At 39.9% G+C, this 24,325-nt stretch overlaps 1 protein-coding gene across 3 annotated transcripts in view; it reads left to right on the plus strand.

Moving 5' to 3' along the window:
* Positions 1 to 24,325, plus strand: part of RPRD2 (regulation of nuclear pre-mRNA domain containing 2) — a 95,767-nt gene that overhangs the window by 22,403 nt on the left and 49,039 nt on the right. For all 3 annotated transcript variants that reach the window (XM_034989936.1, XM_034989937.1, XM_034989938.1), the window contains exon 2: positions 23,073 to 23,202. In XM_034989936.1, coding sequence (XP_034845827.1) covers positions 23,073 to 23,202 — 130 coding nt within the window. The remainder of the gene's footprint in view (positions 1 to 23,072; positions 23,203 to 24,325) is intronic.

Genomic DNA, 24,325 nt, shown 5'->3' on the forward strand with positions numbered 1-24,325 from the left:
CCCAACCCCAATCATGTGCGCACGCATTCTTCCTCTCTCTCAAATAAATAAAATCTTTAAAAAAAGAGAAATGAAAAATATAATTGAAATTAAAAGCTCAAAGGATGGATTAACTGAAAAATCTAAAGTAGTTTCCCAGAATATAATGCTAAGAGGTAAGTTGATAAGAACGATAATGAATCGGGGTGCCTAGGTGGCTTAGTCGTTGAGCATCTGCCTTTGGCTCGGGTCATGATCCCAGGGTCTTGGGATCGAGCCCGGCATCGGGCTCCCTGCTCAGAGGGAAGCCTGCTTCTCCCTCTCCCACTTCCCCCTGCTTGTATTCCCTCTCTCGCTGTCTCTCTCTGTTAAATAAATAAATAAATAAATAAAAAGAATGATAATGAATCTAACATATGTGTGATTGAAGTCCCAGAAGGAGAAAATGGAGAACAGGTGATAATTTTAAGGAATAATGGCTTAGAAATCTGAGGAATTAGTGAAAGACGTGAATGTACAGGAAGCAGAATGTATATGAAGGAGGTTAAATAAAAAATCTATAATTGCACACTTTATGGTTAAACTGAAGAATACCAAAGACAAAGAGAAGCCCTTAAAAATAGCTAGAGAGAACAAATAGCTTGCAAAGGAATGAAAATCAGACTGATAGCAACAGTGGAAGCCAGAAGACATAAGAATAAGATTTTCCGGGTGCAGAGAGAAAATAAGTATCAATCTAGAATTGTATATTAAGCAAAGCTATTTTTTTAAGAACAAGGGTAAAATGATGATATTTTCAGAAAGACAAAAGCTGGAAACCAACAAATCTTCACTTTGGGACCTCTAAAGGATATATACTTTGGAAGCCGAAAAATAATCCCAGGAAGGTCTGAGAGATAAAATGCAATGCTGAAAAATAACTTGGTAACCATGAGAGTAAATGTAAATGAACATTATCTATATAAAATAATGTTTAATATGTGAAGTTTTGTTTTTTTTTTTAAGTCAGAACTAAAATACTGGATAGCATAGGCCAAGAAGAGGTTGACTGGGAATAAAAGTATTCTAAGATCCTTGTATCTTTTAAGATGTGTGTGTGTGTATGGTAAAATATTGAAAGTAGCTACTAAATGACTAGAAATAGAATATGTAACTTCGTCATTACAAGGGGGAAAAGAGAATCAAGAAATAAAAACTTGCCAAAGAGGCATGAAAGGAGAATAGTGAAGCATGACACATAGAAAATGCAGGGCAGGGCGCCTGGGTGGCTCAGTTGGTTAAGCGACTGCCTTTGGCTCAGGTCATGATCCTGGAGTCCTGGGATCGAGTCCCGCATCGGGCTCCCTGCTCGGCAGGGAGTCTGCTTCTCCCTCTGACCCTCCTCCCTCTCATGCTCTCTGTCTCTCATTCTCTCTGTCTCAAATAAATAAATAAAATCTTTAAAAAAAAAAAAAAGAAAATGCAGGGCAAATAAAAATAGGTCCAAATATATCAGTCACAGTTAAATGTATATATAATGATACTAGCAGTTAAAAGACAAGAGATGACCAATTTGGATTTTTTTTAGCTACAGTTAGAGACATAGCTAAAATGGAAAAGTTAAAAGTAGAAGGCAATTACTAACCCAAAGCAAACAATCAAAAATGTTGAAAACATCACTATGGTAGCTGATTGAATAACAGATGAATGAGATTTTAAGACAAAAAAAACATTAGGGATAAAGAGAGTCCCTAAAATGACAAAAAGTTTAATGCACCAGGAAGATACATCAGTTCTAAATTTGTATATACCTAATAAAATAGCATCAATATATAAAGCAAACTTTGGTATACTAACAGGAGAATTTATCAATTCCATTGACCTAGTGGGAGAGTTAAAATGTAGCTCTTAATTATTGGTAGTTTAAGGAGGTGTGAAATTTGTAAAAATAAAGAAAATTTATACTACAGCATATCTGATTTAATGAACTTACATAGAGAACCCTGTGCTCTAAAATTAGAAAATATGCATTCTTTTTAAACAAATGAGTATATTTATATTTAAACAACTGATTATTTATTAAAAGGTTGATTTAAGCATCTGCAATGATGACTTTAACCTCAGCTCAGTTCTGATGGAAGTAATCTGATTAACCATCTCAGGACTCTGCAGATCAGTGAGTCACTTGTGGATTCTCATCCAAAAACTATCCCAAGTCTTTTTAAATTTATTTTTATTTATTTATTTTAAGTAAGCTCTAGGGCCCAACGTGGAGCTCATGACCCCAAGATCAAGAGTCACCCCATGTTCTACCAACTGAGCCAGCCAGGCACCCTGATCCCAAGTCTTACATCTTCACCACAAGGAGTTTTTCTTGTAGTGATTCTCAGAGTCTTGCTAGGCATCTGAACTGGTCCTTTGACTTACTCTTCATTTGTGCCTCTGATCGAGCCAGCACATGCCTACTCCAAAGATTTTTACGTTGTGGCTGGTTAGAATAATTCTAATTCGGTGAATTGCCACCTCTGATTCCACAGGTGTCTTTCAGTATCTTTTTTTTTTAAGATTTTATTTATTTGAGAGAGAGAGCACAAGTCGGGGCAGGGGTGGGGCAGAAGGAGAGGGACAAGCAGACTCCCTGCTGAGCAGGGAGCCCAACGTGGGGGCTTGATCCCGTGACCCTGGGATCATGACCTGAGCTGAAGGCAGACGCTTAACTGACTGAGCCACCCAGGCACCCCTCTTTCAGTATCTTTAAAGGCCAAGGCTGTAGCATGGCTTCCTGAACAGCTTGTTCCTCAGGAGAATGAACAGTGGGAATTCAGGAGCAGGAGCCAGTGACCAGAGCTCTGCTGCAGCTGCCACTGTCTTCCAAAAACTCAAATATGGAATGTTTAAAACGATTGAGCCAGCCAGGTGCCCCCCATCCTTTTTTAACCAATTCTGATGTTTACTACTGGCCCCTAATGCAAGATTAGTTGTTCAGGTGCTCTGTATCACAGAATCATGTTCTTTAACCATAGCACCGTTCACTTAGAAGTTAACAAAAAGAGAAAGTTCCAGTTTGTTTGGAAATTAAAATATGCCTTTCCAAATAACTCATGGATCAGAGAAGAAATCAATGCAAATTTAAAAATACATAGCTCTCGCTGTGTCTCTCTCTCTCAAATATAAAAATAAAATCTTTAAAAGAAAAGAGGGGGGTGCCTGGGTGGCTCAGTTGTTAGGCATCTGCCTTCAGCTCAGGTCATGATCCCAGGGTCCTGGGATCGAGCCCTGCATCAGGCTCCCTGCTCCACGGGAAGCCTGCTTCTCCCGGAGTCTCCCACTCCCCCTGCTGTGTTCCCTCTCTCATTGTGTCTCTCTCTGTCAAATAAATAAAATTAAAAATACATAGCAATGAACAGCAGTAAGAATACTACATGTCAAAACTGGTGTGACTCGGGGCACCTGGGTGGCTTAGTCTGATAGGCATCTGACTCTTGATCTTGGCTTAGGTCTTGATCTCAGGGTCATGAGTTCAGGCCCCGCATTGGGCTCCACATTGGGCATGGACGCTACTTAAACAAACAAAAATTAGTGTTACTCACTTTACTAAGTGCTTACTTATGTGTGTGCCATTTGATAATTAAGATTTCTGACCCTGTGAACCAATATTTGGTGGGGAAATGGACAGCCAACATAATGAAAAAGTAAATTATCTAGTATGATAGAAGATGATAAAGTCATCTTGGAAAAAAGTAAAGATAGAGCAAAGGGCTTTGGAATTAATGCTGGAGATTGGGGGAGAAGTTGTAGTTATTAAAGGAAGCACTTAAGATAGGCTTCATTAAGAGTGAGAATTGAGGAGCATCTGGGTGGCTCAGTCAGTTAAGCGTATGCTTTTGGCTCAGGGCATGATCCCAGGGTCCTGGAATCGGGCCCCATGTTGGGCTCCCTGCTCAGCGGGGAGCCTGCTTCTCCCTCTCCCTCTCCCTCTCCCACTCCCCCTGCTTGTGATATCTCTCTCTCTAAAATAAATAAATAAAATCTTCAAAAAAAAAAAGTGAGAATTGAGTAAAGACCTAAAGATACTGAGTTAGCCCAGTGGATATCTGGAGGAAGAGGATTCTAGGTAGAGGGCACAGTTCGAATCAAGAGCCTACTGTATGAGTATATCTGATACGTTCAAGGAACAGTGTTCTAGCACACTGGCTGGAATGGAGTGTCGGGGGGTGGGGGAGGTGAGGTCAGAGAGATAAGGGAGATGGCAGATCATGGGCAGTCTTTGGCTTCTACTTGGAGTGAAAGGAGTAACTGTTGGAGGATTTTGAGCAGAGAGTAACATTCACTGACTTAGTTTTAAAAGGATCCTTCAGGGGCACCTGGGTGGCTCAGTTAAGCATCTCACTCTTGATTTCATCTCAGGTCTTGATCTCAGAGTCGTGAGATGGGTAAGGTCTTGATCTCAGGGTCCTACATGCTGGGTGGGGAGCCTACTTAAAAAAAAAAATAATAAGGGGCGCCTGCGTGGCTCAGTCGGTTAAGCGTCTGACTTTGGCTCAGGTTATGGTCTCAGGGTCCTGGGATTGAGCCCCATGTTAGACTCCCTGCTCAGCAGGGAGTCTGCTTTGTCCCTCTCCATCACCCTCTGCCCCTTCCCCAACCTTTGTCAAGATTGATCAAGGGGAAAAAGAAAAAAGGAAGCACAGATAAACAATATTAGGAGTGGAAAAGGGGGCACACCCATAGATAAAGTAGAAATTTAAAAATTACATGAACAATTTTATGCCAGTAAACATGAAAACAGACGAACTGAACAGATTCCTTTAAAGAATATTAATAGTGATCCAAGAAGAGTTAAAAATTTTGAATTGTACTATGAGTACTAATCAGATTGAATCAGTAGTTTATAAAATCTTCCTATGAAGAAAATACCAGGCCCATGGAAAGAGCATCTTGGGCCAAAAAAGGAGAAGTTCCTCAAAGATGAATGAGATCATATCAAAAAGATGTAAGAGCTGGCTTGAAGGGGATTTTAAGGTCTAAGTATGGGACAGTTTGAATATCAAAAAGAATAATGACAGTAGTGAATGCAGCAAAAAATCCCTTAGTCTATACTGATGTTCGTTTAAAGAGAGAGAATAAGGAAGGGGCAAAAAAGGGAAATTCTTCTTTATAGATCAATGTCAACTAATAAGTTGCATATGTTTCTTGTATGCTCAATATTAAATGACTAAAATTCCTCTCCTCCTCCTCCTCCTTCTCCTTTTCCTTCTCCTCCTCCTCCTCCTCCTCCTTCTAATAAATAGTGAATGGTAGGTGAGGAAGTAGAGATAGCTGACCATTGTAGTAGACTGTTAGTTTCAAATATTTGTTTGGGAAAGGAAGGTAAGAAATGAGAAGGTAGTTGCAATAGATTGTATAATTAAGGGAGGGTTATTTTCAAATTAGAATCACTTCAGTTTATTATGGAGTGATTAACTAGTTTTTTAGCTTTTTTTTTTTTTAAAGATTTTATTTATTTATTTGAGAGAGAGAATGAGAGAGAGAGAGCAGGAGAGGGGGGAGGGTCAGAGGGAGAAAGGAGACTCCCTGCCGAGCAGGGAGCCCGATGTGGGACTCATCCAGGGACTCCAGGATCATGACCTGAGCCGAAGGCAGTCGCTTAACCAACTGAGCCACCCAGGCACCCTTTTTTTTTTTTTTTTTTTTTAAGTAAGCCCTGCCCAGTATGGGGCTTGAGCTCACAAACTCCAAGATCAAGAGTTGCATGCTCTACGGACTGAGCCAGGCAGGTGCCCCACTAGTTTGTTTTTTAAACTATTATTATAAAAGTACATGGTAAATAAAACTGAAACAATACACATGTTAAAAATGACTAGTAAGTTGTCTTCCACCTTCTTTCTCTATATGCCCGGTCCCATTTTTAACAATTTCTTGCGTATTTCCTGTGTATGTTAACATTGCTGTGCAACATTACCACCATCCATCTCCAGAACTTTTTTTCATCTCCCCATACTGAAACTGCATACCCATTAAACAATAACTTCCCATTCCTCCCATCCCTTAGCCCCTGGCAGCTGTCTGTCTCTATGAATTTGACTGCTCTAGGTACTTTATATAAGTGGAATCATACAATATTTGTCCTTTTTTGACTTATTTCATTTAGAATAAGGTCTCTTCATGGTTCATCTATATTATGGCATGTGTCAGGGTTTCCTTTTTAAGGCTGAATATGTATGTATGATATATATTTTATGATATATATTTTAAGAACAAACTGATATATATATATTCACATTTACTTATTTTTTAAAAGATTTTATTTACTTGTCAGAGAGAGAGAGTGCATGCATAAGCAGGGAGAGTGGCAGGCAGAGCAGGCAGAGGGAGAAGCAGGCTCCCCCCTGAGCAAGGATCCTGATGCGGGGCTCAATCCCAGGACCCTGGGACCATGACCTGAGTTGAAAGCAGATGCTTAACCAACTGAGTCACCTAGGTGCCCCAACACATTTATTTCATATATATATCACATTTCATTTATCCAGTGTGTTCCTTTTTTTTTTTTCCTTAAGATTTTATTTATTTATTTGAGAGAGATAGCAAGCATGAGTTGGGGGCAGAGGGAGAGGGAAAAGCAGACTCCCCACTAAGCAGGGAGCCCAATGTGGAGCTTGATCCCCAGGACCCCAAGATCATGACCTGAGCCGAAGGCAGACACTTAACTGACTAAACCATCCAGGTGCCCCTAATGAATGTGTTCTTAAAAGAGGACTAACTATAGATATGGAGATTTTTAAAAATTACAAACAAATACAAGTTCAACTTTACATTAAAAATTTTGATGGGCGCCTGGGTGGCTCAGTTGGTTAAGCGACTGCCTTCAGCTCAGGTCATGATCCTGGGGTCCCGGGATCGAGTCCCACGTCGGGCTCCCTGCTCAGCGGGGAGTCTGCTTCTCCCTCTGACCCTCCTCCCTCTCATGCTCTCTCTCATTCTCTCTGTCTCAAATAAATAAATAAAATCTTTAAAAAAAAAAAATTTTGGAAGTCGGGGCGCCTGGGTGGCTCAGTCATTAAGCGTCTGCCTTCTGCTCAGGTCATGATCCCAGGGTCCTGGGATCGAGCCCCACATCAGGCTCCCTGCTCTGCGGGAAGCCTGCTTCTCCCTCTCCCACTCCCCCTGCTTGTGTTCCCTCTCTCGCTGTGTCTCTCTCTGTCAAATAAATAAATAAAATCTTTAAAAAAAAAATTTTTTTTTTTTGAAAGCCTAGGGCGCCTGGGTGGCTCAGTAGGTTAAGCGTCTTCCATTGGCTCAGGTCATGATCTCGGGGTCTTGGGATTGAGTCCTGTATCTGGCTCCCTGCTCAGTGGGGAGTCTGCCTCTCCCTCTCCCTTTGCCCCTCCCCCCCAACTCATGCTCACTCTCTGTCTCAAAAAAATAAATAAAATCTTTAAAAATAATAATAGTTTTGAAAGCCTAGAGGAAATGGAAAAAGTGTCCATGAAAATATTAACCCTATTGGCGCAAGAAGTAGAAAACCTGAAAAAGGCCTCAGACCCAGCTGGTTTAGCAGCCATACTTGTCTGATCCATGTATATGTGATTGCCTTTTTTTTTTTTTCCTTTTTTTTTTTTGAGAGGGAAAGAAATCTTAAGTGGGCTCCATGCCCAGTGGGGAGCCTAACCTGGGGCTTGATCTCAACCCTGAGATCAAGAGTCGGATGCTTAACTGACTGACCACCCAGCCGCCCCTAAGGTCACTTTTTTAAAAATTATTTTTAAGATTTTTTTTTATTATTTATGTGAGAGCACAAGCAAGGGGAGCTGCAGAGGGAAAGGGAGAAGCAGGCTTAGCAGGGAGCCTGATATGGGGCTCCAGGCCAGGACTCTGAGATCATGACCCGAGCCAAAGGCAGACTGTTAACTGACCGAGCCACCCAGGCACCCCCCCAAGGTCATTTTAGATGGAAGGAATAATATGAACATTTTTTATAAGTTTTATTTATTTATTTATTGTAAAGTAATCTACACCCAAAGTGGGGCTTGAACTCATGATCTTTGGACTGAGCTAGCCAGACGCTACAGAATGATTTTTTAAAGATGTATATTCTTATTTTGTGAGAAAGAGAGTGCGCACATTGGGGAGGAGGGGCAGAGGGAGAGAGAATCCCAAGCAGACTCTACGCTTAGTGTGGAGCCCTATGGGCAGGGCTTGATCCCATGACCCTGAGATCACGACCTGAGTCAGTGCTCGACCAACTGTGCCACCCAGGTGCCCCCTCCGCCCCCCAGCAATTTTTTAAATCCATGAGTGAACAGCTCAGCTATGTGATTAACCAACATTGAATCATGTATGAGTAGAGTTTGGGTTATAATAACTTTTTAAAACATTTTGCTGATTAAATGATATGTGCATAGTTATTATTCTGCATAGTTATTAGGTATAAGCAATTAAACAACTCATGTAAATCTCTATACGTAGTGTTACTACAAGCAGACCAAACATTTCTGAGGTCAGCTGAGAAGAAAACAATTGATTTGAAGCTCTAAGACTTCTTTGAAGATGAGAGTTCCCAGGTGATTGGTTCTCTGATTTTTTTGGCAGCCTAGATGTTTCATGAGCCTCCTAGATGTTGTTAGGAGCCAGAACAGAGCAAGGGAGCCCTAGGATTGGAGGAGGTAAAAACCATAAAGCCTTTTTCTTTCCATTTTCAGAGGCCAGAGTTAAAAGTAAGAAATATTGTCATACATACTTAGTTTAATTAGATGGCATTTTTTCCTGTACTTACCTGATACATACCAGCTTACAAAGAAAGAAAACTGGGAGAAAACAACTACTCTTAGTGAAGTATTCGACTTGCTTTGTTTTTGTTTTGTTTTGTTTTGTTTTGAAGATTTTATTTATTTATTTGAAAGAGAGAATGAGATAGAGCATTAGGGGGGGAGGGTCAGAGGGAGAAGCAGACTCCCTGCTGAGCAGGGAGCCCGATGCGGGACTCGATCCCAGGACTCCAGGATCACGACCTGAGCTGAAGGCAGTCGCTTAACCAACTGAGCCACCCAGGTGCCCTCGACTTGCTTTGTAATAGAAGTATGTACTACAAACATATTTCACATATATTATTTATTCCTTCCAAAAGTCTTTTGAACAATTATTTTCATTTTTTAAAAAGATTTTATTTATTTATTTGCAAGAGAGTATGAGAAGCCTGACGTGGCGCTCAGTCCCATTACCCTGAGATCATGACCTGAGCCAAAGTCAGATGCTTAACTGACTGAGCCACCCAGACGCCCGTTACGTTCATTTTAAGATATGGAAATTAAGGCTCAAAGACATATAATTTTAGTCAAGCTCATGACCCAGTTAGTTACTGAGGTAGAATTTGAATTAATGTCTATCTGGGTCCAATTTCTGTTTTCTTTCTATAATACCATCCTCTGAAAGGAATGAGAATTCTGATATGTGGATTTGAGACAGGACTATGCTTAGCATCTAAGGTGGGACAGATTAGAGTATTTATTTGATATTCCTCTTTTCATCAGCATTTTCATAATGGTGAAATTAGGTCAAACTTCCAAAGACTAAATGTTATAAAAGAGCCATGGGGCAGATTGTTTAAGGCTCTATAATAATAGACTTACAGAAGATGGCCAAGGGAAAGGAAAAAACGATTCCTTCTCCTTCGCATCTTAAGTCATTCTTTGGTGTCATCTAGGGGACCCCAGAACATTTGGGGTTAATAGGAAAAGAGAAGCAGATAGTTTGGAACAATGGGGGAAGATGAGGCCTGGATGGGGGTGATTTTAGAGGGAAGCCTTGGTTAGTATTTGTTTATCCAATAGAAGGTATTATATGCCTGCTAAATAGTTGATTGGCATTGAGATACAAAGCCACTGTGCTCAAGGAGCTCATGGTCTGGTGGGGAGACATTTGTTAATGGATATTTTCAGCTCCAAGTGAACAGTACCGTATCTGTGCACAGGGTGTTCCAGCAGTATTAAGGAAGGACATAAGGTGGAGCAGCATAGTAGAATTTTCTTTTCTTTTCTTTTTTTTTTAAAGATTTTTCATTTATTTATTTGACAGAGAGAGACACAGCGAGAGAGGGAACACAAGCAGGGGGAGTGGGAGAGGGAGAAGCAGGCTTCCCACGGAGCAGGGAGCCCGATGTGGGGCTCAATTCCAGGGCCCCGGGATCATGACCTGAGCCGAAGGCAGATGCTTAACTGACTGAACCACCCAGGCGTCCCAGTACTTAACTTTGTAAGTTTCTTGGTGGCTTATAAAATGGTGCTTGTTTTAAACAATGGTATCTTAAATCCAGTAAAATACAGTAAAAAGCTGGAAGGATTGACAGGAGTTAGATGTAGAAAATAGGGGAAGTTAGAGTCAAAGTCAATGAACCTTTTTTGTTTTCTTCACTTTCAGTATATAAACCATTTTACGGTTTTCTGTATGGTCTTCATATTTGATTAATGGTTACATTAATTTTGTGAATTTAATAAACCAATTCCACTATTGGTGGATATTTAGGTTTTAGTTTTCTTTTGGTTCTTTACAGATCACTGGTAACACTGAACATTTTTCTGTTTAGAATTAGGAAAGGTTTGATTTAGTAGATTTCTAGATAATTGTGTATAATGATATTTAACAAATATCCTGAGTGGCAAATTGCTTAAAGAACTTCTGAGTTGATACCTTATGAATATTAAGAGACTACTTTGAAATTTTTAGATTATATGGGGCTCTTTCAGTGTACATTGAAATCATTTTACTCAGGATTCAGGTTCTAAAATCAGTACTTAAAGAGAAAAGATTAGCCTTAAAATTGTTCACTAATTACAATATTCATGGGTGTGATTTTTTGGTAAAACACCTTGAACAGAAATATATATATGATACTGTAATTGGTTGTATATAATTCCATAGAATGAGTCATTCAGAAATTAAGTCAGTTGAGTCTTTTGATGCTTGGAACACCAGCAAATTTAGGGAGATAAAACTTGTCAGTTCTTTTGTTTTTCTTCATCTTTGTAAAGATAATCTCATTTCTTCTAGTTCTTTGTCAGTATTTATCTATGGTCTCCAATTTTGAAATTCAATTGCCTTTGCCCTTGAATATTCAACTTTTTTTTTTAAAGATTTTATTTATTTATTTGAGACAGAGAGAGAGCACAAGCAGGGGGAGTGGCAGGCAGAGGGAAAGGGAGAAGCAGGTTCCCTGCTCAGCAGGGAGCCTGATTCAAGGCTCGATCCAAGGACCCTGGGATCATGACCTGAGCTGAAGGCAGATGCTTAACAACTGAGCCACCCAGGTGCCCCTAAGTTTTTTTTAAAATTGGTATTTCATGAATTATTTTAAATTTTTTATTTCTTTTATTTTTTTAAGTAAGCTCTATGCCCAGTGTGGGGCTTGAACTCATGACCCCAGGATCAAGAATCACACGCTTTACTAACTGAGCTAGCCAGGCACCCGTGTTTAGCTTTGGTATTGTTTTTGCTCTTAAACTCTGGCTGAGTACTTACAAATGAATTCTTCTGAGTTAAACGTGAATATGATGTGACATCCAGTAATGTATAACTCTTGAGATCTGAAATTTCTGTATTAGGATATTCTTTGCACTTCATGGTGTATAGCATGTGATATTTGTATAAGACTTTTGGTTTGGTGGGATGGCACATACATTGCCAGAGTTCTCATAACCCTGGTATCCCTGAGTCAGTACTTTGTTTCCCCAGTCCCAACAAGTGCATTTCATTAAGAGGGAATTTAAGGTACATTTTAAGTTTTTTGATGAATCTGTTTCCAGATAAACTTAATTGTAAAATCTGAGCTCCCAAGCAAAATATCAAAGCACTCTTTTTTTTTTTTAACTTGGTAAACAAAGTAAGCATCTCTGACTTCTAAACAGTCCAGCACTGTTCATTATTTTAAATTCATAAAAGAGAAAGAAAATGGTATTTTAGCTCTGAAAAGAGTGTTAGAAACAAAAGCTTAGGCTAGTTCTTGCTCAGCACTACACATAGGTGATGGGATGGGATCAGCACCCTTTTTACTCTCATAGTGCCCTAGTTTAGATGATAGATGATTGTCCTCAATGTTGTAGTGGAGCAGTGTGGCACTCAGATTTTCTGTGTAGTTCAATGTTCTCTCTGCTACCTTGATGCTTTTTTCAGATAATTATTCTTTTCTTGTTGACCCTTAACAAATCAACCGAGTGATTTTAAAGAAGTTGGAGGATTTACCTTTTTATTTTTATTTTTTTAAAGATTTTATTTTTTGAGAGAGAGAGACAGTGAGAGCAGAAACACAAGCAGGGAGAGCGGCAGGCAGAGGGAGAGGGAGAAGCAGGCTTCCCGGTGAGCAGGGAGCCCAATGTGTGGCTCGATCCCAGGACCCTGGAATCATGACCTGAGCTGAAGGCAGACGCTTAATGACTGAGCCACCCAGACACCCCAGGATTTACCTTTTTAAAGAGAGGATACGGATTCTTTGGGAAAAGGTATAATTTTCTTCTCTTTAAATATTTGTGGCACTGCCATTATTTGTACTATATATCCATACTTACAAATAAATATATTTTTAAAGATTTATTTATTATTTTTAAAAGATTTATTTACTTGAGAGAGAGAACACCTGCACACGGGGAGGGGAGGCAGAGGGAGAGAAAGAATCTTTAAGCAGACTCCATGCTGAGCACGGAGCCCGTGGGGCTCAATCCCATGACCCTGACATCACCACCCAAGCCAAAACCAAGAGTGGGGATGCTCAACCGACTGCGGCAGCCATGTGCCCCAAAGATTTTATTTAATTATTTTATTTTGAGAGAGAGAGAGCGAGCGCACTTGAGTGAGCAAGTGGGGGGAGGGGCAGCGGGAGAGGGAGAGAATCCCAGGCAGACTCGAGACAGCACGGAGCCCAATGCAGGACTCAGTCCCCTGACAGCGAGGTCACAACCTTAGCTGAACCAAAGAGTTAAATGCCCAACCAAATGAGCCACCCAGGAATGCCACAAATAAATATTTTTTAAATTATGGGATATTGAAGCTGAAGGTAACTATAGATAATACGAATCAACTATTAACAAGCTATCTGAAAAAAAAAAAAAATATATATATATATATTTTTTTTTTAAGAGAATAAAGTTTACTTTATTCCACTAAAGTGGAGTTTCTTTAAAAATACATTCAGGCAGCTTTCCTGCAGCCCCATGCCCAGGCCTCCAGTGCCCCAAACCCTGTGGGTGTTGGAGCACCCCCTACCCACAGCCTGGACGTTGATAATCAGCAGCCAGGAGCAGGGAGGCTTCAGGATTCAGGGTCCCAGACACGTCATAAATCCCCAGCCAGAGCCAAAACCGCTCTGATGACAGAAGGGGTCCAAGGGCCATGACACCCACACAGGCCTGCTCCCGGCCCCTGCTCTCCCCCTCAGTGCGTGCAGAGGCTAGAGCTAGAACCCAGACTGAAGGCAGGGTGAAGTCCTGCAGGGGGCTCTGCTGCTCTTCCATCCTGGCTCCTGGGGGTTCGGGGGGCAGAACTGGATGGAAAGGGTGGTAGTTGTATTCTCTAGATTTCCTGGTCTCACCCCCTAACTGCAGTTTCTCCTCTGTGCCCAGACGAGTAGCTGTTGTGAGTTCTTGTGCTGACAAGCCCCACCCCCTGACACCACTGTCCTCAGCAGGCTGGCTACCCAACCCTTTCCTTCTCCCACCCCCTTCATGAGGCTGCTTCAGAGCTGTGGCCCTCCTGGGGTGACAGAGGATACACGCAGTACCACGCTGATCATGGAGGTGGACGCTGAGCAGGCAGCTGATGCCAACAGGACCAGCTGTAAGGCTCCCGCCCCCACCCCATGGAAGAGGAGTGACCCCAGGCAGACTGGGGAAAAAGGCCGTCACCTTTACCCACAGCTCCTCCCCATCAGCAGAGCCCACCACTTCTTATGGGGCGCCGGCATCTGTTTTCCCTAGAGGCCCTCTAGCCACGCTCTGTCCCACCCAGGAGAGAGAACAGCCTGGGCAGGACTTCACAGACAGGGGGACCTGGGCATGGGGGATGGGGGCTATAAAGTGATAGCTAGTAACAGCTAATACAAGTCAGTTATTGTATATACTTTCATTTTTTTTAATAAAAAGGTCATGTAACTATTATAGAAAATTTAGATAATTATCATCCAGTTTTATGTACATTTTAGTACATTTTTCTTTACTGTGTTTTTCTTTAACGCAAGACAAGCATCTCTGTGTTATTTACAGACACCTACTTAACAACCACATGATGTGGATGTACCTTTACAAACTATTTTCTTACTATGATTCTTTAGGGTACTTCTGGTTTTTCCACAGTTATAAATAATGTTTTTGTCTATGTGGCCTTTTCTTCTTCCTCCTCCTCCTCCTCTTCTTCTTCTTCTAAAGATTTTATTATTTATTTATTTGAGAGAGAGGAAGTGAGCTCACGCAAGCAAGGGGAGGGAGAGGGACAAGGGGACTCTGCACTCAGCATGGAGCCTAACAATGGAGCTTGATCTCACAGCCCTGAGATCATGACCTGAGCCAAAATCAAGAGTTGGACACTTAACTGAGCCACCCAGGTGCTATCTCTGTTTTTCCTTTCAACATCCTCATTTTACAAATGAAGTCAGACTAAAGCTAATGAAAATTAATCCTTTTCAAGGGTTACAGTTCAGGTCTTCTGACTCATGCTTGTACCTTTTCTATTATACCATAATACTTACTCTCTGTAATGGAAAGACCACTCAGGTTGAAAACACTTTATTTTTTATATCTGTTGCCTTAACCCATTTTTGGAAGAAGGCAAGGCAGACATAAAATATTAATATTAACTCAAGTTAAAAGTCATGTAACCCTTCTGGGGTACCTGGGTGGCACAGTTGGTTAAGCATCCCAACTCTGGATTTTGGCCTAGGTCATGATCTCAGGGTGACGGGATCGAGCCCCACATTGGACTCTGCACTCAGCGTGAAGTCTGCTTGAGATTCTCTTTCCATTTCCCTCTGCCTCTCCCACTCGTGCTCTCTCTTCCTCTCTCTCTAAAATAAATGAATCTTAAAAAAAAAAATCATCAGGGGCGCCTGGGTGGCTCAGTCAGTTAAGCGGCTGCCTTCAGCTCAGGTCATGATCCTGGGGTCTTGGGATCAAGCCCCATGTCGGGCTCCCTGCTCAGCGGAGAGCCTGCTTCTCCCTCTCCATCTGCCTGCCACTCTGCCTTCTTGTGCTCTCTCTCTCTCTGTCAAATAAATAAAATCTTTAAAAAAAAAAATCATCTAACCCTTTTGCCACTAGGTTAGCAGGTTTATTTTGAATAATTTACTTATTTTTTTAAATCAATCAGTGGCCCATCTTTTCCTTTTTTAAAAGATTTTATTTACTTATTGGCGCAAGAGCAGGGAGAGGGGCAGAGGGAGAGGAATTAGGATAAGCAGACTCCCCACCTAGGGCGGGCTAGATCCCAGGACTCTGAGATCATGACCTAAGCCAAAGTCAGATGCTTAACCAGCTGAGCCACCCAGGCGCCCTGGCCCATCTTTTCCTATTGTCAGTCTCTTTCCCCTTCTTCATAATTATAAAAAGAGGGTTGAGTTCTTAGTTTCTAGATTGTTGAGGAATTGCTATTGTGAGAACACTGATTTTATACCTAAATGATCTTCTGCAACAACCTCTAGAATACCTAACCGTACCTTAAATGAAGCCTATCCTTTATAGTTACATATAAGCCAGCTGCCCTCTGGGATTATGAACCAAACTGAATAGAAGACTACTCGTTTTTCATTCCTTTTCTTCTTTTCATTGTATTTTGTTCTCTTTCTTTCTAATGTATTCATTCTGAAAGCATACTATGTGTTAGACCAATACAGTGGTAAGTAGTAGTTAGAGTTCCAGTTTTTTTTTAATTTGCTAGTTTTAAATCATTTCAAATTTAAAGTTGTGATATATTGCAAAGATCTCCTGTGTACCTTTCCCCCAGATTCCCTAGTAATTAACGTTTTATCTCTGTTTGCTCTCTTATTACTATCTCCATGCACACACATTTTTTTTCGCTAAACTATTTGAGAGTATTATGCAGACATGATGCCCTATTTAATACTTCATTGTCCATTTCCTTAAAAAAAAAAGCTATTCTCCTTATAGTTGCATTCATAACCTTGGGTTACCATAATAAAACACCACAAACCATGTGGCTTAAACAACAGAAATGTATTTTCTTACATTTCTGAAGTGAAATGTGGAAAGCCCAAGCTCAAGGTTCAATAACAAGATCAAGGTTTCTGGTGAAAGCTCTCTTCTTGACATTTATTTATTTATTTATTTATTTATTTATATATATATTATATGTTTTAAGATTTTATGTATGCATTTATTTATGAGAGAGAGGAGCAGGGATGCATCAGCCAGGAGAGGGGCAGAGGGAGAGAATCTCAAGCAGACTCTGCTGAGTGCAGAGCCTGAGAGGGCGCTTGATCTCAACGATTCTGAGATCATGACCTTAGCCAAAACCAAGAGTCAGATGCTTAACTGACTGAGCCACCCAGATGCTGACTATGGTTAAATTTTACCAGTTATCCCAGTAATGGTCTTTAAAGGTCCAGGGTCATGTGTTGCAGTTAGTTGTCATGTCTTATTTTTCTTCAGTCTGAACAGTCTTTCCTTATCTTTCATGACCTTGCCATTTTTGAAGGATATGGACCAGTAACTTAAAAACTATCCATAAATTTGTATTTTATTTTTCCTTATTGTTAGATTCACGTTATGCAGTTTTGGACAGACATACTGCAGAAATGATACTGTGTTCTTACTATATTTGGAGGAATATAATGTCGATATGCCCCATAATAGTGATGTTAACTTTTATCACTTGGTGAGATGGTTTTTGCCTGTGAGGTTTCTCCACTGTAAAGTAAATGAGTATTTTTGGGGGAAGTAGTTTGAGACTTTATAAATTCCTGTTCTGCATTAAACTTTCTCTTGCTAGCTTTTTAGCATCTATTGATTATTGTTGCTTGAGTCAGTTCTTAACTGTGATGCTTGCCAAATGCTGTTTTTTTAAACGCCATCATTCCTTATATATTTATTGGTTTTCATTTGATTGATTATAAGGCAGAGCTTCCCCCCTTCACCTGTTTGTTTACATCAGTATGTATTCATGGATTGCTATTTTATTCAGTGCTTATAATCATTTACTATTATTGATTTTGACACTTGTCCATTCCATAGATTTGGCCATTGGGAACCCCTTGAAGCTAGTGCCTGTGTCCTTCTGACATCATACTTTGAGTACTTTTTTACTTTCTGGTGCAATATGTTCCAAGCTCTTGAACTTTCTTTCCTGGTGTGGAATCAGCCATTTCGCCAAGAAGCCCTGGTTCTTCTTTGAAACCAAGATCTAGATATTAGATATTGGGATATTATTACTTCTAGACTTGTCAATGGAGATTAGGAAATAGTTGTATTTACACATATACATATACACACACATTCATCCCCCTTATATTTCTATATTTAACTATGAGGCTTACACCAAGACTTCCAATTACAGTCCAGCACAACAGGGTTTATTTTTTTTTTTAAGATTTTATTTATTTATTTGAGAGAGAGAGAATGAAAGAGAGAAAGAGAGCACATGAGAGGGGGGAGGGTCAGAGGGAGAAGCAAACTCCCTGCTGAGCAGGGAACCCAATGCGGGATTCAATCCTGGGACTCCAGGATCATGCCCTGAGCCGAAGGCAGTCGCTTAACCAACTGAGCACCCAGGTGCCCCACAACAGGATCTTCTCCCTTTCCACATTTGTAATTTCCTAAGTCTGTATCTATTTCGAAAGTAGCATTAATGAGATCTGCACTGCGAGTTTGGATGTGGGGTATGAAAGAATGACTAGTCAAGAATGACTCAAGATTTTTGGCTGAAAAAAGCCACCAGAAGAAATGCCATTTACTGAGATGGAGAAGGCTATAGGAGGAGACAGTTTGGAGGAAGAGAGCAGAAGGTCATGTGTTGAATCTGAGCTGTGTATTAGACATGCAAGAGGAGATGTTGGGAAAGTAGTTGGATGTTTGAGTCTACGTTGGATATTTGAGTCTACGGTTCAAAGGAGAGGTCCAGGCTGAAATGCAGATTACTTCAAGACAACTAGTTCAACTTTTGGGGCCAAAATGCTTATATTTCCTTATAGCCTATTATGAAAGCAGCAAATATGTATTGTTAGGATTAGATTTAGAATAGAGGCAAGGAAAAGGAAAATAGAGATCAATACTATTAAAAGTTAATTCCAGGGGCGCCTGGGTGGCTCAGATGGTTAAGCGTCTGCCTTTGGCTCAGGTCATGATCTCAGGGTCCTGGGATCAAGTCCCGCATCGGGTTCCCTGCTCAGTGCAGAGCCTGCTTCTCCCTCTCCCTCTGCCACTCCCTCTGCTTGTGCTCTTCTGTCTATCTCTCTGTCAAATAAATAAATAAAATCTTAAAAAAAAAAGTTAATTCCATATCCTTTCTGATCTCTTTCACAGATTTTTTTTTCTAATATGAAATCACTCTGTAGTTAACTACTTTTTTCATTAAATGGTTTTTTATTTCCATTTCAGTAAATTTTCATTTTTTAAAAAAATATTTGAGAGAGACAGAGATAGCAAGTGAGAGAGAGCACAAGTGGGAAGGAGGGGGAGAAGCAGACTCCTCACTGAGCAGGGAGCCCGATGTGGGAATCGATCCCAGGAGTCTGGGATCATAACCTGAGCTGAAGGCAGATGCTTAACTGACTGAGCCACTCAGGTGCCCAGTAAATTTTCATTTTATCTAATCCCAGACCATATTCAGATTTCTTTCGTTGATCCAGAAATGTCATTTACAGGTGGTTAGTCCAAACCTATGTGCAATTTAGGGATAGAGATTAATTATATCAGATTACTTTGTCCCTTGAGTCCCTTAATCTCTCCATTACATTTCATGCCACTGATTTGTTGATGAGACTGGGCCAGTTGCCCTGCAGAATATCTCACTTTATAGATTTGTCTGGTTGCTTCCTTGCAGTGTTATTAGCTCTTTTTATTATTTCTAACAATAAAATTATCTGCAGCTTTTTCTAAAACACCCTTCTATATAAAAACTTTTCATGGTTTCTTATTAGCCACAGAGTAAAGGCTAAAACTTTCTTAGCTCAATATTTAGTAACCATCAGAATTTGTTATCTTTGCCTATTCTTCCACTGTTCCTCCAGCCAAACCTTTCTGGTCAGACACAAGTAGAAATAGGTAGGTAGTATTTAAGAATGTAGACTTTCGATCCAACTGTCTATATTTAAATTTCAGTTTCAGTACCTACTAGATGTGACAGTTCACATCATTCCATCTCTTAAATGGAGGTAACAGTACCGACCTCATAGGGTTGTTGTAAGGATATCAGTTAATATTAGTATCATCTTTAAAACAGTGTCTAGCACATAGAAAATACTGTAAGTATTATTAAATAAGCTTAAAAATCTAGCCTAATTTTTTCCCTTCTGCAAAACAAAAGACACTCATTGCACAATCCTTTTCAGCACCTTTACTCATGACTTTTCTTGCTGGAGTGCTCTTCCCCTTTCTTCCTGTCTACAAAAATTTAACTTCTTCATCAGACATTTAACTAATATTATTTGAACACCTGCCAGATACTCAGTAATTGAGGTCATAGCAGTAAATAAGACAGAATTCCAGCCTTTAGGGAGCTTATACTCTAGTGGAAGATACAGTCAAGTACACTACAATGTGATAAGTGTATGACACGTGTACCTTCAGGATGCACTAAAGGCATCTTACAGAGTCAGGGGAAGCTACATGGAAGATGTGATATATAAGTGGAGAGTTGAACGAAGAAAAAGAATTAGCCTGTTAAAATGGGCGGCAAGATAAGGGAAGGAGGTGGGGCTTGGCTTTGAGAACAAAGTATAGTTCACTAAACTGCAGCTTTAAGGGAGAGTGGCTAAAGTTGAGGCTAAACAAGTAAGCAAGAACTAGGTTGCAGAAGGTTTGGAAAAGCATTCAAGATGGGTCTTCTCAAATCCCACTGTCTTCAGGCGTCTTCTCAGACTACCTCAGCCAATTTTTCTCATTTCCTCCTGACTTTCTGTAGTGATTTGACTATAGAGTGTAGGTAGGGTTTGCATTGGGAAGAAGTTGCCTCAAAATAGTTGGAGGTGGTTTGTTTGGGGAAGAAGTAGTGATAAGATGGGGGGCAAAATCTGACATGAATTAAGTTTAATATTTTGGACTTCTATGGATGAGTAGAAAACACAAGATACTCAGGATGGGATATCCTAGAAAAGGAAAATTCCAAGAGAGAAAGAGAGTCCATGTGCAAGGTTTCTGGGAACTGTATTTCATTAAAGATAGAACTTTGAAAGGGAAGAGATGAGACTGAAAGAGAAGGTAAGCTCCAGATCATAAATGGAGACAAAGGTGTTCAGGCGTTTTCTAGTAAGCATTTGGAAATCATTGATGGATTTGATATGAGAAACAAATTGGATAATGTTTGCATATTAGAAGTGAATTTAGCAATTTAGAGAGTAAATTTGAGGAGACTAAGTCTAGAGGCAAGATAACCAGTTAGGACGGTACTGCAGTAGTAAAGGTCAAAGGTAATGAACCCAGCGAAGAGCAATAGTAGGAAGAGAAGGAAAAGAGATAAATTTTACAGATACTATTTGAGACAAAATTGGCTGGACTTGGAGATGTATCAGATGTAAGGGTCAGGTAGGGAGGAGGAAGAGTCAAGAAAGATTGCTAAAATTCTGGCTAAATACAAGAGCAGTAACAGATGGAAGAGGAGGACGATTACTAATATTGAAAAATCAAGCTCAACGTGCCTCTGAGACTTGAACATGGATGTGTGCTTTGACTGATAAAGGGAAATCCAGGCTTGGTATCCATAGACATGGGAGTCATTGATGCATAGGTGGTGGGAGTTAAAGCTGTGGAAGTGGATGGTTATGCTGATCGCATGTCATTTTCTGTGTGCTAAGCACTGTCCTGAATGCTTTATATACATTGTTTCATTTAATTCTTGTAACAACCCTGTGAGGTTGTCATTTTACAAAGAAAAAGAAAGTGTCATACAGAAGAGTTAAGTAGTGTTTAAAGCTAATAAGGGACAGTCAGGAGTGGAACAAACTAACTTAAAACCTGAAATCTTAAAACATGATGCCATGGGTGAATGGAGAAGAGTGCTCAGGAGAGAATGCTGGGGAACTTCAACATTTAAAGGAGGATGGTCACAAGTGGAGCTGCCTATCTACACATGCTCACCATGTATATATGGAGAAGGAATGGGAGAGGTAGGAAAACCAGGAAAGTGGGTAAGACAGAAACCAAGAGGAATTACCAGAACAGATTATTCTGTGTGCCAAAAGCCACAAAGAAATAACATTTTAAAAATTTTCATCAGGTTTAATAAGTTGGAATTTATTGGTAATTCCTGTTTAAGTGGAGCGGTGGCAACATAAGTGAGATGGCATAATTTATATAAAGCTCTTGAGCATAGTAGATTGCATATTTTAAGTACAAACAAAAGTAGCTCCTATAGTTATGGAGTTAATAGGAGTTAAAGTGGAGACAGTGCGAACTCTTTGAGATACTTGAATCTGAAAGATCTTAACTAACTCAGGTAAGTTGATTTGGTTGGGTTTAAATATGGATACATTTTTTTTAAAGAGAATAGAATTTCCATATGATTTCTGATGATAATGAAGAACATATGGAAGGACTATAGCATTGTAATGTTGAGGGCCCAGCTGAAGGAGACTAGATTTATATGGTTTCAGTCCTCCTGGTATGATTTTTCTTCAGCAGAACCCAGGAGTAGAAATAAAAGTGAAGTAAAGGCATTCAGTTAGGTTGATCTAGATTTAGGATTTTGTCGAATGCATGTGATAGAAAGGCTAAATCGGGGGGATGGGGGAGGAAAAGAAAATGAAGGTTTTAATAAAAGAGTATTTTAATAGTTTAAGGGGTGCTTGGGTGGCTCAGTAGGTTAAGCGGCTGACTCTTGATACTGGCTCAGGTCATGATCTCGGGGTTGTGAGAACGAGACCCGAGTCAGGCTCTGTGCTGGACATAGACCCTGCTTAGGATTCTCCGTCCCTCTGCTTTCAGGCACGTACATTCTCTCTCTTTCAAAAAAAAAGTGGTTTAAATAATAGATCAAAGACTGTGGAATTGGTAGAGAAAAAATTGAGTACTAAAAGTGACTGTAAAGTTAGGAAAAATTTAGAACTGAGATCTTGATAAAAGTGACAAATACGGTGACTAACATAACATAATAAAAAATAATAAAGTAACAAATATAAGGGGAATGAGAGGCTGTGGTCAAAAAAGGGGATTTTAAAATGTGCAGAGGAGTGGTTCTTGGAAGTCACTGAATTTAAGATCAAGATTTTGAGAGACTGGAAAACGTGATGAATCATCCAAATGGGCGTTAAAATTGTCGAGGATATAATGAAACTTGGGGTGGTTTTGCCTGAGGTTCCAGAAAGCAAATTGATTGGGCCTTGTTTTGGACCTTTGAAAAACTTGACCTTCGTGTGTGTATGTATGGGATCAGATTACTTATTTCCCAGGACCTAGTGCTGGAGCAGAGTGTTGCTTCTGGTTAGATGGCAGGATTTAGGTGTACCTGAGTAGTATCTGGACTAGTTGATGAAAAGAATCTATCTACAATAATAATGTAGAGGAGGTTAAGCAGTTTGCCTAAGGTCACATTCTGGGTGGTTCTAAAGCCCATGTTCTTTCACTAACCCTAGTGTTTTTGCAACAAGGTGAGCTCTTCAAACATTCTTTCCAAATGTTTGGGAGAACAGTTTTGTTTTATTTTAGCTTCTCCAGAGTTAATGAGTTTTTTAGTGCCAAACATCTATAAAGTGAAGTGGAAATCTATTCAGGGAGCACCTTGAACAGAAAATTAACCTCAGTGTTTTTAGACACTAGTTTCAATAAATTGATCCATTAGTTCATTTGTCTGTTTATCTATTCTCCACCCATGTAATAGTGGTTACACAGTTTGAGAACACTGTATTTGGAATAAGTTGAACAAAGTATAATTTGACTCATTTGGTTTTATTTATTTTCTTTTGTCATCTCTAGCTGCCTATCCCCACCGTTTGAATCTCTTTTACCTTGCCAATGATGTCATACAGAACTGCAAAAGGAAAAACGCAATCATTTTCCGTGAATCATTTGCTGATGTCCTTCCTGAAGCAGCTGCTCTAGTGAAGTAAGTAAATTCTTACTGCTTTTGGGGATCTAAGCTTAGATCATTAAGAATTTTAGTTTTCCTTTTTACCTGTCAGTAAGAACTGTTAATAGTTGTACATGTTTGAAGATCCAAGGATATTTTGCCCAAATTGTTCGTGTAACTTTCCCACTAATACACACATTTTTCTTTTAAACATTCTTTCTTCTCTCTCTTTTTTTTTTAAGATTTTATTTATTGGGGCACCTGGGTGGCTCAGTCGTTGGGCGTCTGCCTTCAGCTTAGGTCATGATCCCAGGGTCCTGGGATCGAGCCCGCATCGGGCTCCCTGCTCCATGGGAAGCCTGCTTCTCCCTCTCCCACTCCCCCTGCTTGTGTTCCCTCTCTCGCTGTGTCTCTCTCTGTCAAATAAATAAAATCTTTAAAAAAAAAAAAAAGAAAGCTTGTTATTTAGTCTCTGCCTCTTCTCTCCTACCTTGACCGTATATATCTCCTGGTTATACTCTTTGGTTGGTACTTCTTTCCAATTGCTTCTTCTGTTTTCATATATTTTTTTACACATTTCCTTTCATCTTTCAGTCTTCTTGAAATCTTGCCCCTTCTATGATTCTGTGTAATTAAAGAGAAGTGGAAATTTTTATTCCGAACTTCATATTGATTTATTCCATCCTTAATGAAATTGTCCCCAGCATTTCCCAAAGTGCTGGAATACTTAATTTGATGTTATTTTTACTCTATATTAATAGTGTCTTCCTTGTGTTTCATCCATATTTGCAAGTTGTTTATTTGGTGCAAGAGATATACATACATGATTGGAGGATAAATAATTATGTAGAACAATCAAAATTGCTAAGTATTTCCTCAAATTATATATTGATTAGCATGTTATATATTTATATAAATATGTGAATATTTTACATTATCTGTCCATTTGTTGGTACTAACCCATTCAAAATTGAATGATCCTTTTTCCTTCCTTTGGATTATTAACTTGAGGTGTTTATTTTGGTTCTACGTGAATGTACTAAAAGATTTATACACATGTCAGAAGAACATAAAATAGGGGTGCCCACCTGGCTCAGTCGGTAGAGCATGGGACTGTTGATCTCAGGATTGTGAGTTCAAGCCCTACAACGGGTGTAGA

This window comes from Mirounga leonina, unplaced genomic scaffold (genome assembly GCF_011800145.1).
Source record: "Mirounga leonina isolate KUSES-001 unplaced genomic scaffold, KU_Mleo_1.0 Mir_493, whole genome shotgun sequence".
NCBI classification, from domain to species: domain Eukaryota; kingdom Metazoa; phylum Chordata; class Mammalia; order Carnivora; family Phocidae; genus Mirounga; species Mirounga leonina.